This window comes from Arachis stenosperma, chromosome 4, assembly GCF_014773155.1.
Source record: "Arachis stenosperma cultivar V10309 chromosome 4, arast.V10309.gnm1.PFL2, whole genome shotgun sequence".
In the NCBI taxonomy this organism is placed as follows: domain Eukaryota; kingdom Viridiplantae; phylum Streptophyta; class Magnoliopsida; order Fabales; family Fabaceae; genus Arachis; species Arachis stenosperma.
The window spans coordinates 90807316-90819501 of NC_080380.1; the positions used below are offsets into that span (position 1 = coordinate 90807316).

Consider the following 12186-nt stretch of genomic DNA (forward strand, 5'->3'; position numbering starts at 1 on the left):
AATGCATGGACTCTAACAAACGAAAAATGCATATGAAAAACAACAAACAACACAAAACAAGAAATCATCAAGATCAAACAAGAATACTTGTCAAGAACAACTTGAAGATCATGAAGAACACCATGAATATATGAATTTTCGAAAAATGCAAGAAAAAATTTTAAAAGCATGCAATTGACACCAAACTTAAAAATTGACTCAAGACTCAAACAAGAAACACAAAATATTTTTGGTTTTTATGATTTTATTAATTTTTTTGGATTTTTATTAATTTTTTTCGAAAATAAAGTTTGGAAAAACGAAAAATAAAAGAAAAATTTTGAAAAAGATTTTTGAAAAGAAAATTACCTAATCTGAGCAACAAGATGAACCGTCAGTTGTCCAAACTCGAACAATCCCCGACAACGGCGCCAAAAACTTGGTGGACGAAATTGTGATCCTCAAAGTTAATCTCTTTGTATTTGTATGAAATCAAAAATACCCCAAAGAGATCATGGTGTGATGAATTGGGATCTTAATAATCCCTGGTAATGGCACCAACAATTTAGTGTTGTTGTTGGACCAAAAGAGTTATAGGTACTGTTAGAGAATCTCACAACTCCGTTCAACTTAACCAGCAAGTGTACTGGGTCATCCAAGTAATACCTTACGTGAGTAAGGGTCGATCCCACAGAGATTGTTGGTATGAAGCAAGCTATGGTCACCTTGTAAATCTCAGTTAGGCAGATTAAATGGTTATGGATTTTGAAAATTAATAATAAACAGAAAATAAAATAGGATAGAAATACTTATATAAATTAATGGTGGGGATTTCAGATAGGCGTGTGGAGATGCTAGAATCCTCTCGAATCTCTACTTTCTTATTACATTCATCCAATCCTTCTTACTCCTTTCCATAGCAAGCTGTATGTAAGGCATCACCGTCGTCAATGGCTACTTTTCATCCTCTCGGAAAAATGGTCCTATGCGCTGTCACTGCATGGCTAATCGTCTGGAGGCATCACCCTTGCCGATGGCTACATCCCATCCTCTCAGTGAAAATGGTCCAAATGCTCTGTCACAGCACGACTAATCATCTATCGGTTCTCAATCAGGTTGGAATAGAATCCCTTGAATCTTTTGTGTCTGTCACTAACGCCCAGCCTTCAGGAGTTTGAAACTCGTCACAGTCATTCAATACCGGAATCCTACTCTGAATACCACGGACAAGGTTAGACTTTCCGGACTCCCGGAATTCTACTCGGAATACCACAGACAACGTTAGACTTTCCGGATTCCCATGAATGCCGCCATCTATCTAGCTTATACCACGAAGATTCTGTTGGGGAATCTAAGAGATATGCGCCCGGCCTAAAGTAGAACGGAAGTGGTTGTCAGTCACGCGCGTTCATAGGTGAGAATGATGATGAGTGTCACGGATCATCTCATTCATCAAGTTTGAAGTGCAACATATATCTTGAAATAAGAATAAAAGAGAATTGAATAGAAAGTAATGGTAATTGTATTGAAACTTGAGGTACAGCAGAGCTCCACACCCTTAATCTATGGTGTGCAGAAACTCCACCGTTGAAAATACATAAGTGAAAGGTTCAGGCATGGCCGAATGGCCAGCCCCCTCAAACGTGATCAATAGCCTCTTAAGATGAAGAATAAAACAAAACTGAGACCAAAGATGTAACGTGGTCAAAAGACGACTAATACACTAGTAAAAAGTCTTATTTATACTAAACTAGCTACTAGGGTTTACATGAGTAAGTAATTGATGCATAAATCCACTTCCGGGGCTCACTTGGTGTATGTTTGGGCAAAGCTTAATCTATCCACGAGCTGAGGCGTTTATTGGAGTTGAACGCCGAGTTATAGCATGTTTCTGGCGTTCAACTCCGGGTTATGACGTGTTTCTGGCGTTTAACTCCAGACAGCAGCATGTACTTGGCGTTGAGCGCCACTTTACATCGTCAATTCCCGAATAAAGTATAGACTATTATATATTTCTGGAAAGCTCTGGATGTCTACTTTCCAACGCAGTTAAGAGCGCGCCATTTGGAGTTCTGTAGCTCTAGAAAATCTATTTCGAGTGCAGGGATGTCAGATTCCAACAGCATCAACAGTCCTTTGTCAGCCTCCTATCAGAGTTTTGCTCAAGTCCCTCAATTTCAGCGAGAAATTACCTGAAATCATAGAAAAACACACAAACTCATAGTAAAGTCCAGAAATGTGAATTTAACATAAAAACTAATGAAAACATCCCTAAAAGTAGCTTGAACTTACTAAAAACTACCTAAAAACAATGCCAAAAAGCGTATAAATTATCCGCTCATCAACATCATATCAAACACTTTTATTTAAGAAAAAGTATATGGAACCAACTAATAATCAGCCAAGAATGGAACAACATAATTAATTATAATTAATTTTATTAATTTATAGTTTAATTTGTTTGTTAAATTATTGTTGACCACGTTCAAAACATGAGGGAAGATACGTTAGTGTTAGGAGAGAATCACGGAACAGATGCTTTGATCATTCATTAGTTGGTTCCGTATAATTAATTATGTTTTATTAATGCGTAACACATGAAACATAGAAATCATATCTAAAATCATCCAATTTACAAGAAAAAAAAACATTCGTGTGCCTATCAGTAGCAACATCCGATTAAAGTCACCGATGCCTCTAGTTTACTAGTTGGCTAATTCTTGGCTTATATAGAGTTGGTTCCCTAGCATTGTTGTTTAAGTACTACATCCTTAATGCTTCACACGTCTATAAATTCATGAGAAATTGTATAGAGATGTCGTACCACTTTTGGTCATTGACTCATTTCCAATAACTACAAGTAAATCAAATTACTTTTTAGAAAACACTCAAATTAACCCCGAAAGAATTTCAAATCGAAAAACACTTATTATTCTCATTTTCAATCAAATTTTTATGAGTAAATAAATCTATAATAAATTTTATTATAAGACAGTTAAATCATAAAAATAACACTATAGAACTAATTAATCTCCTTTCAAAATAACGGTAAAACCAATCTCTCTAACAAAAATAATTCTCAAACCTTCTATAAAATAAATATTTATTAAAAAATGAAGTGTTTAATCTGAAATTCTTTAAAAATCAATTTATATATTTCTTTATTAATTATTTTTCAAACATGATAACCCTAGATTATAATATTGGTAAAGGGTTTTGAATTGTTTATGTTTGGGGTATTGTCGAGGTAACCAAATCTTCAAATTCCAGAATTTACGTATACTTGCTTTTTAAGCTTACATGATTTAGGTGAACCAAAATCCAGTGTGGTTTATCAGTGTAATGCCTGAAATTTTCTTCCTGCCATTGTCTCCAAAAACTAAAATAAAAAGAATAAAAGGCTAAACTTTTGATTTAGATAATTTCTCCATTCTAAAGAGATCTTTCTTTTCTTCGAAGTACTCCTCGAGTCCTTAATTACCATGAGAACCAGATAATATGTCACATTAGATTGTGTTCACAGAAAAAAAGTACACAAGCTATATCATCTTCAGTTAAGTTACCTACAAAAGGTGTCAGGGTATTAACCTCAATTGGAAACAGCAATCAAACTCAAAAGATTGACCTTATTACATGGCAAACTAATCTACAACACTAGATCGGATTAATCTGAAAACCCACGTCAGGTATCAAACTATAAACTTCCTAAATGATCTAACGCTGAAAGGCATGTGGTACAACTCACAAATGGTTAAACCATTCTCTGATTCCTTGCCAGGCTATCTAAGTATCCATGTTTTGGTGGACCGAGCTCGCAGCTTGAGCCAAATTGCACGTGACCTGTTCAATTTCATCAGATTCAGTTCACAATGCATAACAATCACACAAGCCATATTTTTCCAGATGAACTGAAAAATATGAGGTGGCTACATTACCTGAAATCCTCATGAGTAAAACCAATTCACAAAACCCTCAGCGGATGTGGTCGTACCATCTTAGTCATGCAGGTTTCCAACAAGAGAGTGCGTAAATGATTCGCCCCTTCCAACCTTGCACCAACCACTGACCATCTTCATCAATTAGGAAATCCTTGTGGAAGCCAGACCTTACTTTATCCATTGCCATCCCTATTAACTTAGGATCAAAACGTTGTTGCGTAAACCCGGCCCTTAATATTCGGACTTGCCACTGCTTATATGTCTCTGGCCGCTCAACTCTCTCGCAGCCTTCACAGGCTATAACATTCAATGCTTCTCGCCCGAATATCTCCTTCTCAATCAGCATCCTCTCCCAGTCTTCACGAGGCACAATAGTTTCAAGCATGTCAAACAGTGAAGAGTAGTGAAACAGTGCTTCCCTGAATCGAGTAACAAAAAAAGGGGCATTAAAGGCCCCATTAATAATGCCATGAATGAAGATATCTGGGTTGATCTTCCTTATCAAATTGAGGAACTTATTCCTTGGACTTTCCACTACCACAGATTCATCCAATAAGTTTTTGCCTCGATAAAAACAAGTAACAACAACATACTCATCTCTATCGATCTTCAGTTCTTCGAGTTGAATTGTTTCCCACTTTTTTGCTATGGCGTTGTACTCAAATGGGACATTGAAAGTTTCAGCATAAGCTGCCAAGCGACGTCCCGTTTCTACAATTCTCTCCGCAGGCCTGAAACCAGGTTGTGGGAAGTCAATTCCTGTGATCCGAAGTTTCGGTGGTCCCCCAGATCTCCACGAAAGCCTCTGAATAAAAGTCGGCCACTGGAAACCATAAAGGATACCAAAATCTATAACATGAACTCTCATTGAGTCTGCAGAAGATGTCCTAATTGTAATGTTTGACATAAAATTTGAAATCTTTCTAAACGGGCATGCAGCAAGGTATAGATGGTATGCTTTAAGAACATCAGCTGCTGATGTTCTTTTACAAATTAAGCCTTTATAGATTTGGCTTCCAGTGCCTGCCAAGCGTGCTTCGAGGCCATCTGCAAACATATGAGCTAACCTCTGACTTCCATCTCCAAAAGGACTCGAGTGCTGCTTGATCTGCTTAAGAAACTCATGGGCACTTTTGGAGTCATCGGCTGCAACAGCTTGTGCACAAAGAACCAGAAGGGTTCTCAAATCAACCACTTCTTTTCTCCCATTTTGTTTCTTACCACGCCCCTTCCCAGTTTTCGATGCTTTTGACTTACCATTTCTCGGCAACATCTTGTCCGTGTTCTTATTCTGTAAAGCATCACGACGTGCCATATAATGTTGCTTACCATCCCCTGCGCTGTGAAGCAGGAATATATCAATCATATCTGACCGCAATGTAGGTTCCGAATAAACTGCAGCTTGCTTGCTGCTTCTATTTTCTTCATCGTCTCCCACTTCCCTGTCAGAATGCTTTCTTCCCTTGGATCCTGCTAGAAAAGACTCGCCATCATCCTTCTCTACCTTAACAGACAATGCATTGGTCCCCAATTTAGGCTCTAACGGTGACGACAACTTAGCTGCACTAAAATTGGAAAAGAGACCGTTTCCACTTGGAAGAAATTTACTAGCCTCCTCGACACCCTTCTGAAATTGCAAAATAGATTGACTCTCACTGCTCATATCTGGCACCTGAAGAATGCTATTTGGAGATTCAACAGGACCTTCCAAGCTGCTTATTACGCTATTCGAAGAACTATGAGATGACTGTGAAATGCTATTCCCTTGAAAGTTTTGGCGATGTACTTCCTCTGAGTTCCGAAGAAACGAACTACTCATAACAATGCTTCTAAGATCGCCGTCATTAACAAGATCACTACCATAGTTTTCAAACAAGTCATTAACTCCTTCCCCATCATTTGGATTAATCCCTAATGGCTGAGACGGATACTTTTCACCTATCACCTCATATAACGATTTCTCGGCAACCTGAAGATCCAAAGAATCTTGAAGCATACATGTCTTGTCTTCCATGTCTTCTTCCATTAGGATTTGATTGATGTATCCTAAAATTGCATCAGAAAAATCGCAATCCTCCGGAGAAGGCTCATCATTTGTCAAAATTGAGGATGAATGTGTATTATTAGCTGGTGGCAGTAGATTGGACTGAAGGTAACCGAATTCCCTACTTTGATCAAATAAACCATTTTCAAACCTCTGATTCTGCAGAATTGGCAAAGACTGATTCTCCAACCGGAATTCCTTTGTGGAACCACCAAATCCATGAAGATGTGGATCCATTATCATATACTATGCTATCTTTTCTTGACATAAAAATTCAAATTTTTTACTCCTAACCAATCTTCAATAACAACTTTTTCCTCTTCTATTTGAACCACTCGCTCTCTCCCTCTAAGAAAAACAGAATCCTTCAAATCAAAACACAACCATATAAACAAAAAATAAATATTAAGAAAATAAAGTCAAACTTAATAGGTATCATCATGTGGAATTAAAAAGAAAAAGGAAAAAAAATAATCAAAAGATGAAAACAGGATTTACAAATAAATAAATAAAAAAAAAAAAATCAAAAGATGACAAATAAGAGAAACATGTAGAAAGTAGCCGCTACTTTTCTACATTAGACACCAAAAGCTGCCGTATTTCAAACGCAGAGCTCTATAAGTGGAAGAAAATGAAATTAGCATAACATTTAAAAATAATAATTAAAAAATAGAAAGAAAATCAAAGTAAATATGAAAGTAGTGATAGTAATGAGAATGAAGAACAACTGGAGCAAGAAACAGAAAACGTTGAAACAGACATCACCAGAGGCTTACCTCTCAGCATGGCAGACCCACCACAGCACAAGTTCCCAACACAGGAAGCTTTGGATAAAGAATGAAAAGGGTGCCGATTGCCGAAAGAGCTTTCTTGTTTTTTTTTTTTTTTTTTTTGGTGACTTGCCGAAAGAGCTTTCTAAGTGAGCTTAAATCAAAATAGAGTTGGTCGAATAATTATTTAACTCTCAATCTCTCATAAAGTAATAATCCGGTTTTAAAAAACTTAGAGATGCAGCACTCTTTGCATTTTGAAATTTACATTTACATTTTAAATTTAAATTCTTAATATTAAAATTTAAATTTAAAATATATGTCATTGATATAAAATATAATAAATAAAAAATTAAATTTATTTAATTAATAAAAAATATAACACTCTTCACTTAATAAAAGATATTTAAGAATAAATTTAAATCTTATTTTATATATATAATAATTCATTAATTATCAACATATTTTTAAATAAGAATAAAATAATAAATAAATTTTTGAAAATTTATATTTTTAAATAAATTTATAAAAAATTTTATTAATATTATTATTTTTTAAAAACTAATATATCTCAAATATAAATCATGCTTATTGTCACTTTTGCATTTTAAATCAATTTTAGATCTGAGCTGAATTAATCTCTGTGTCTTTTGGAATTGGATACCCGTGGAAGAGAAACGAAGAAGCGGGCTTATAGGTTACTCGAGGGGAAAGGGAGGAGAGAGAAAGTATGTTGGGGTCCATAGAAAAATGTAAGGGTTAATCTGAGCCGTTGGTTTTTTTGCCTAGCGACATGATGAGATTGATGACTGACTGGCTATAGCCGTGGAAAAGAAATAAGAACGGGTTGAAATGTAACATGCTAACATGGGTGCGTGTGGGGTTGAGGTCTAGAAACTAGAAAGCTTTAAGACTGTATGGCAGGGAGACACGTGTTTTACAAAAGTAAGGGTGGAGTCTAATGTTGTTTGCTGTCAGAAAGAATATTTTTTATCCATCTTGTTATGGCACTCGTATAAAGTATTCTAAAAATTAAAATAAAATATAGTAATATGTAATTCTTTATAATTTTGAAAGTAATGTGATTAAAATACTCTTCATTAGATTTTCTTTTATAAAATCATAAAAAGATATTTAGAATAATATACCATTTGAGCAAATTTTTTCGGCTTGAGGTTCTTGATTCTATAAAATGTTGAACTTCAAAAGTTTTCAGCCCCTTAAAAGAAAAAAAGTTGTTGTGTGCCTTTTTCTGCATTTTATCCGAGGGATTGATAACTTCTAACTTTTTCAATAATTTTTTGTATTATATAGATCAAAATAACAACTCAAAAATTTTTTAGCCATTGAATAGATCAAGACAAAAAAAAAAAAAAAAAAAAACAAGATTGCTCTTAGTCCACTTAAGAGAAAAAGGACTTTGTGGTCTTTTTCCTTCCCTTCATTTTCAAACTGCAAAGTTTTAAGGTAAGAAAAATGACGTTTTTCTAATCCTATCATCAGGATTCAGAAATTTTATAAGAAGATTCAAATTAAATACAAAATAAATTAAAATATAATATAACAGAAAGTCAACAAAATTTAATTTATAGTATATAGATTAAAATTAATAATTATATTATATAAAAACTAACTTTTAACTACACAATTTAACATTTTGGTATTTTTAAATTTGATCTACGATATTTTATATAATTAAAATTATCAATTTACCATCTAAAATAAAATTTGAAGTATTTTCTTTTTTAATATATACAATCATATAATTTACTAAAAATTCACTTTTCATCTTGTTTTAAAGTCTTATTTTAATAATTTTTAGAGAAAAACCTTAAACAATCCCTGACAATTACCTCAAAAGACAACGAATCCTTTAACAAAAAAATACCTTTTTTCGGCCCCTGATCTTTACTTTTATGGGACAGATTAGTCCTGTGCCAAAAAAATTGTTTGTTAAGAGCCTTGTTGTCCCTTCGAGATAATTGTCAGGCCAAATTGAGTATTTATTCTAATTTTTATTATTTAAAAAGTCTATTCAGTTGTTACTGTTGTCATAGAAAGAATCAAAATAAGAACTTTTTTATAGTTATTGATTCTTTACATTAATCGAAACCTATATTTTTCAATAAATTTTCAATTATTTATATGTTTATAAGCTTTTATTATTTTTAAACCTATTTTTTAATTACTTCTAATATATTATAATACACATTATAACTTATACATATTAAGTTACTAACATGTAATTTTTTTTAATATATAATATACTAAAATATATTTAATTTATAATTAATATATATATATATATATATTAATTATATAATAATAATAAACTAATAATACTAATTTTAAAAAAAAATGGGGGGATTATAGCCACCTTAGACCCCTTAAATCCATCTCTGCCTATAATATGTTCATGAGTTAGAATAATGATTTTGTGTAAATATTGTAATTTATTAAGAGCTTTTGGTGATTAATTGAATGTCAAAAAATATTGGAAATATTTGAAATTCGGGTAGAGGATTTGATTTTGAACATTTGTTATATAATATTACACTTGCGGTAGATAGCCGATCCCAATGCCGGATAAAGGAGGAGGGTTGTGTTAGGTCTTTGACAACCAACATAAAAACATAGTCGAACCCCCATGACATGAATCAAAGACATTATTGCGCTAAAGCTAGGTTGTTGCCCGGAAGCAACGTGCTGTGTGGCTCGAGTACGGTGTCAAATGAGCAAGAGCCGCTGCATCGGTGCCCGGATGTAGTATTAAATGAGTAAGGGTTTCCACGTTTTCGTGAACGGACGAGGGTAAATAAGCTAGTTCACAAAGTAAGAGATAAAGGTCTGATCGACAGAAGGTTGATATTTGGGACATGGAACATAGGCACTCTAGCAGGAAAGTCCATAGAGGTGGTAGACACCATGACAAGGAGGAAGATTAACATTATGTGCCTACAAGAAACAAAATGGGTTGGTGCGAAGGCTAGGGAATTGGATACTTCTGGTTTCAAACTTTGGTATACAGGAAAATTGAAGAATACACATGGGGTTGGTATTATTGTGGAAAAGCAGTAGAAGAAGGACGTAGTGGATGTCAAATTTGTGGTGGAGGGAGGTGCTTTTCATGTGATTAGGGCCTACGCACCGCAAGTGGGTTCGGACGAACAACACAAGATAAGATTTTAGGATGATCTAGAGAGTTTTTGGTCTAAGGCATACTTTCGTCAGATAAGATTTTCTTAGGAGGAGATTTAAATGGTCATGTTGGAAGAGAAGTGACTGGGTATAGAAGTATTCACGGAGGCCATGCTTTCGGGGTGATCAATGCTGATGGTAAAACTATTTTGGACTTTTCCTCAACTTTTGACCTTCTCATCGTAAATACATATTTTAAAAAGAGAGACGAACATCTTATCACCTATAAGAGTGGCATGACAATCTCTCAAATCAACTTCTTCTTTTTAAGGAGAATCGACCAAATATTTTACATTAATTGTAAAATTATCCCAGGGGAGAGTTTGACAACACAACATAGGGTTCTCGTCATAGATTTTTGTGTTAAGCAAAAGTTGAGGAAAAGACATCATACGAAGAACCTAAGGATGATGTGGTAGTGGATGAAAGGTGAGGAACAAAGAAGCTTCCTAAGACGGGTAGGAGAGGAGGCAAAGTGGGATGGGAAAGGAAGCACAGAAGAAATGTGGAGGGACATGGCAGAAGTTATTAGAAGAACAGTGTAACGACCCAATTTCTGGTACATCATGATCATACTAGAAACTGAGTACTACCAACTTGTCTTCCTAATTATTATCTATTATTTATTATATGAGCTTGATTTGTTGTTAAAAGTGTAGTTAATTTGCGAGGTACTTTTTTTTTTTAAAATGTTTGGATTAATAGATGGAATCATTCATAATCAAATCACAACTAATAACAGGTAAAACAGTTATAAACAACCACACATAAATACATCACAAGCAGTTGACAACATTCAGTAATCCAGCCTTTATTTGAGTATAGACTTTTAGTTAGAACACCCTTAGATATAGCATGTAATAACTATATACATACAACATCCCAGACCCTGACCTATTCAAGAAGTCCCTAAGTTGGCGTCCAGGCTAACCTAGACTCTATACTCACCTCGTCCCTCTAAACTACAAAAGCGAGGAAAAGTACGCTATAGGTCTTCAAAACTCAAGTCAGGTGGAACGTCATCAAAAGGCGGAACATCATTTACTACTCCTCTGCACGATCAGACATTGCTATATGACATCTCTCTGGTACTTCATCACGTAGCCACATAACAGGAGTCTCGTACACAGGATTTAGGTTAAAGTTTGCATACAAACAGGGTGCAAACATTGACTGGTCTCAGAGTATATACATATAAACAGATAAAGATATTCACCCTAGACTCAAAAGACTACCTAGAGCGGAATCTTCTTTACAGAATGATCATCAACGAACTACAGAAGGGTACTCTTGCTTCCATCTGAAGGAGGAAAGGAGAGAAAAGAGGTAAGAACTGGGGAGTTCTTAGTAGGGCCGGAATTATTAGTTAAGTTCATTAATTATGTGTTATTTAACAGATAAATAGCAGAATACAGAGAAGCAGTAAATAGAAGATACAGATAAATAGAAAAAAATAAAGAAAACAGAGAGCAGAACACAAACAAAAGAATACAAGAAAATAAAACACAAATACAAAGAATAGAATACTGATGACTTGCATCATCGACCCCTTTTTCTTATCTAAAAGGACCATAAAAAGGAACATAATCTCATTAAAATAATACAATTTCATGGAACAAATGATATATATTATGGTACATTGCTTTAAAATGGGTTTGTGCTGAATTTTAGGTGAAAAGAGCAACAAAAGGGGAAGAAAATAACAAATAAAGCTAGGCGTGTGAAGCTGGGCGTGCCACATGAAGCTCTGACTTTTGAACCAACTCTCAACAATGGGTGTGCCACTTGGAGCTCTGGGTGTGGCACGCCAAGTCTGTGAAGCCAAGTCTTAAAGAGGGCGTGCCACTTGGTGCTATAGGCGTGGCATGCCAAGTTTGTGAAGCCAAGATGTCAAAGAGGGCGTGCCACTTGCTGTTTTGGGTATGGCACGCCAGGCTTAAGTTTCAAAGGAGTAATTTTTAGCCCCACTATGGGCGTGGCACACCAAGAAGTGGGCGTGGCACGCCGGGGCATATGCCAGCCTGACCTCATCTCATTCAAATGACGATATCTTGAGCTACACTACTCCAAATGGAATAATTCTAGTGCCACTAGAAAGTAGACATCAAGGGCTTTCCAACCATATATAAAACTTTATAATGGATACTGGAATTGACGAAGATATTGATCCCGAAAATACAAGAAGAAAAACACGTCACTGCAGAGTTACCAGCCTGACCTCTTCATCTTCAGAGGAATATAGCTTGCGTTGTAGAGA

At 35.0% G+C, this 12186-nt stretch overlaps 1 protein-coding gene across 2 annotated transcripts; it reads right to left on the bottom strand.

Moving 5' to 3' along the window:
• Positions 1-3294: 3294 nt before the first annotated feature.
• Positions 3295-6889, bottom strand: LOC130976693 (scarecrow-like protein 9). 2 transcript variants are annotated; one of them, XM_057901608.1, is made up of 3 exons: positions 6738-6877; positions 3915-6309; positions 3295-3819 (listed from the first exon to the last, which is right to left on the bottom strand). In XM_057901608.1, exon 2 carries the CDS (start codon positions 6202-6204, stop codon positions 3979-3981), a length of 2226 nt encoding a protein of 741 aa, XP_057757591.1. In that variant the 5' UTR covers positions 6205-6309; positions 6738-6877; the 3' UTR covers positions 3295-3819; positions 3915-3978. The 2 variants fall into 2 exon arrangements, with proteins under 2 accessions (XP_057757591.1, XP_057757590.1); XM_057901607.1 differs by having other exon boundaries at positions 3296-3819; positions 3915-6326; positions 6738-6889.
• Positions 6890-12186: the final 5297 nt, after the last annotated feature.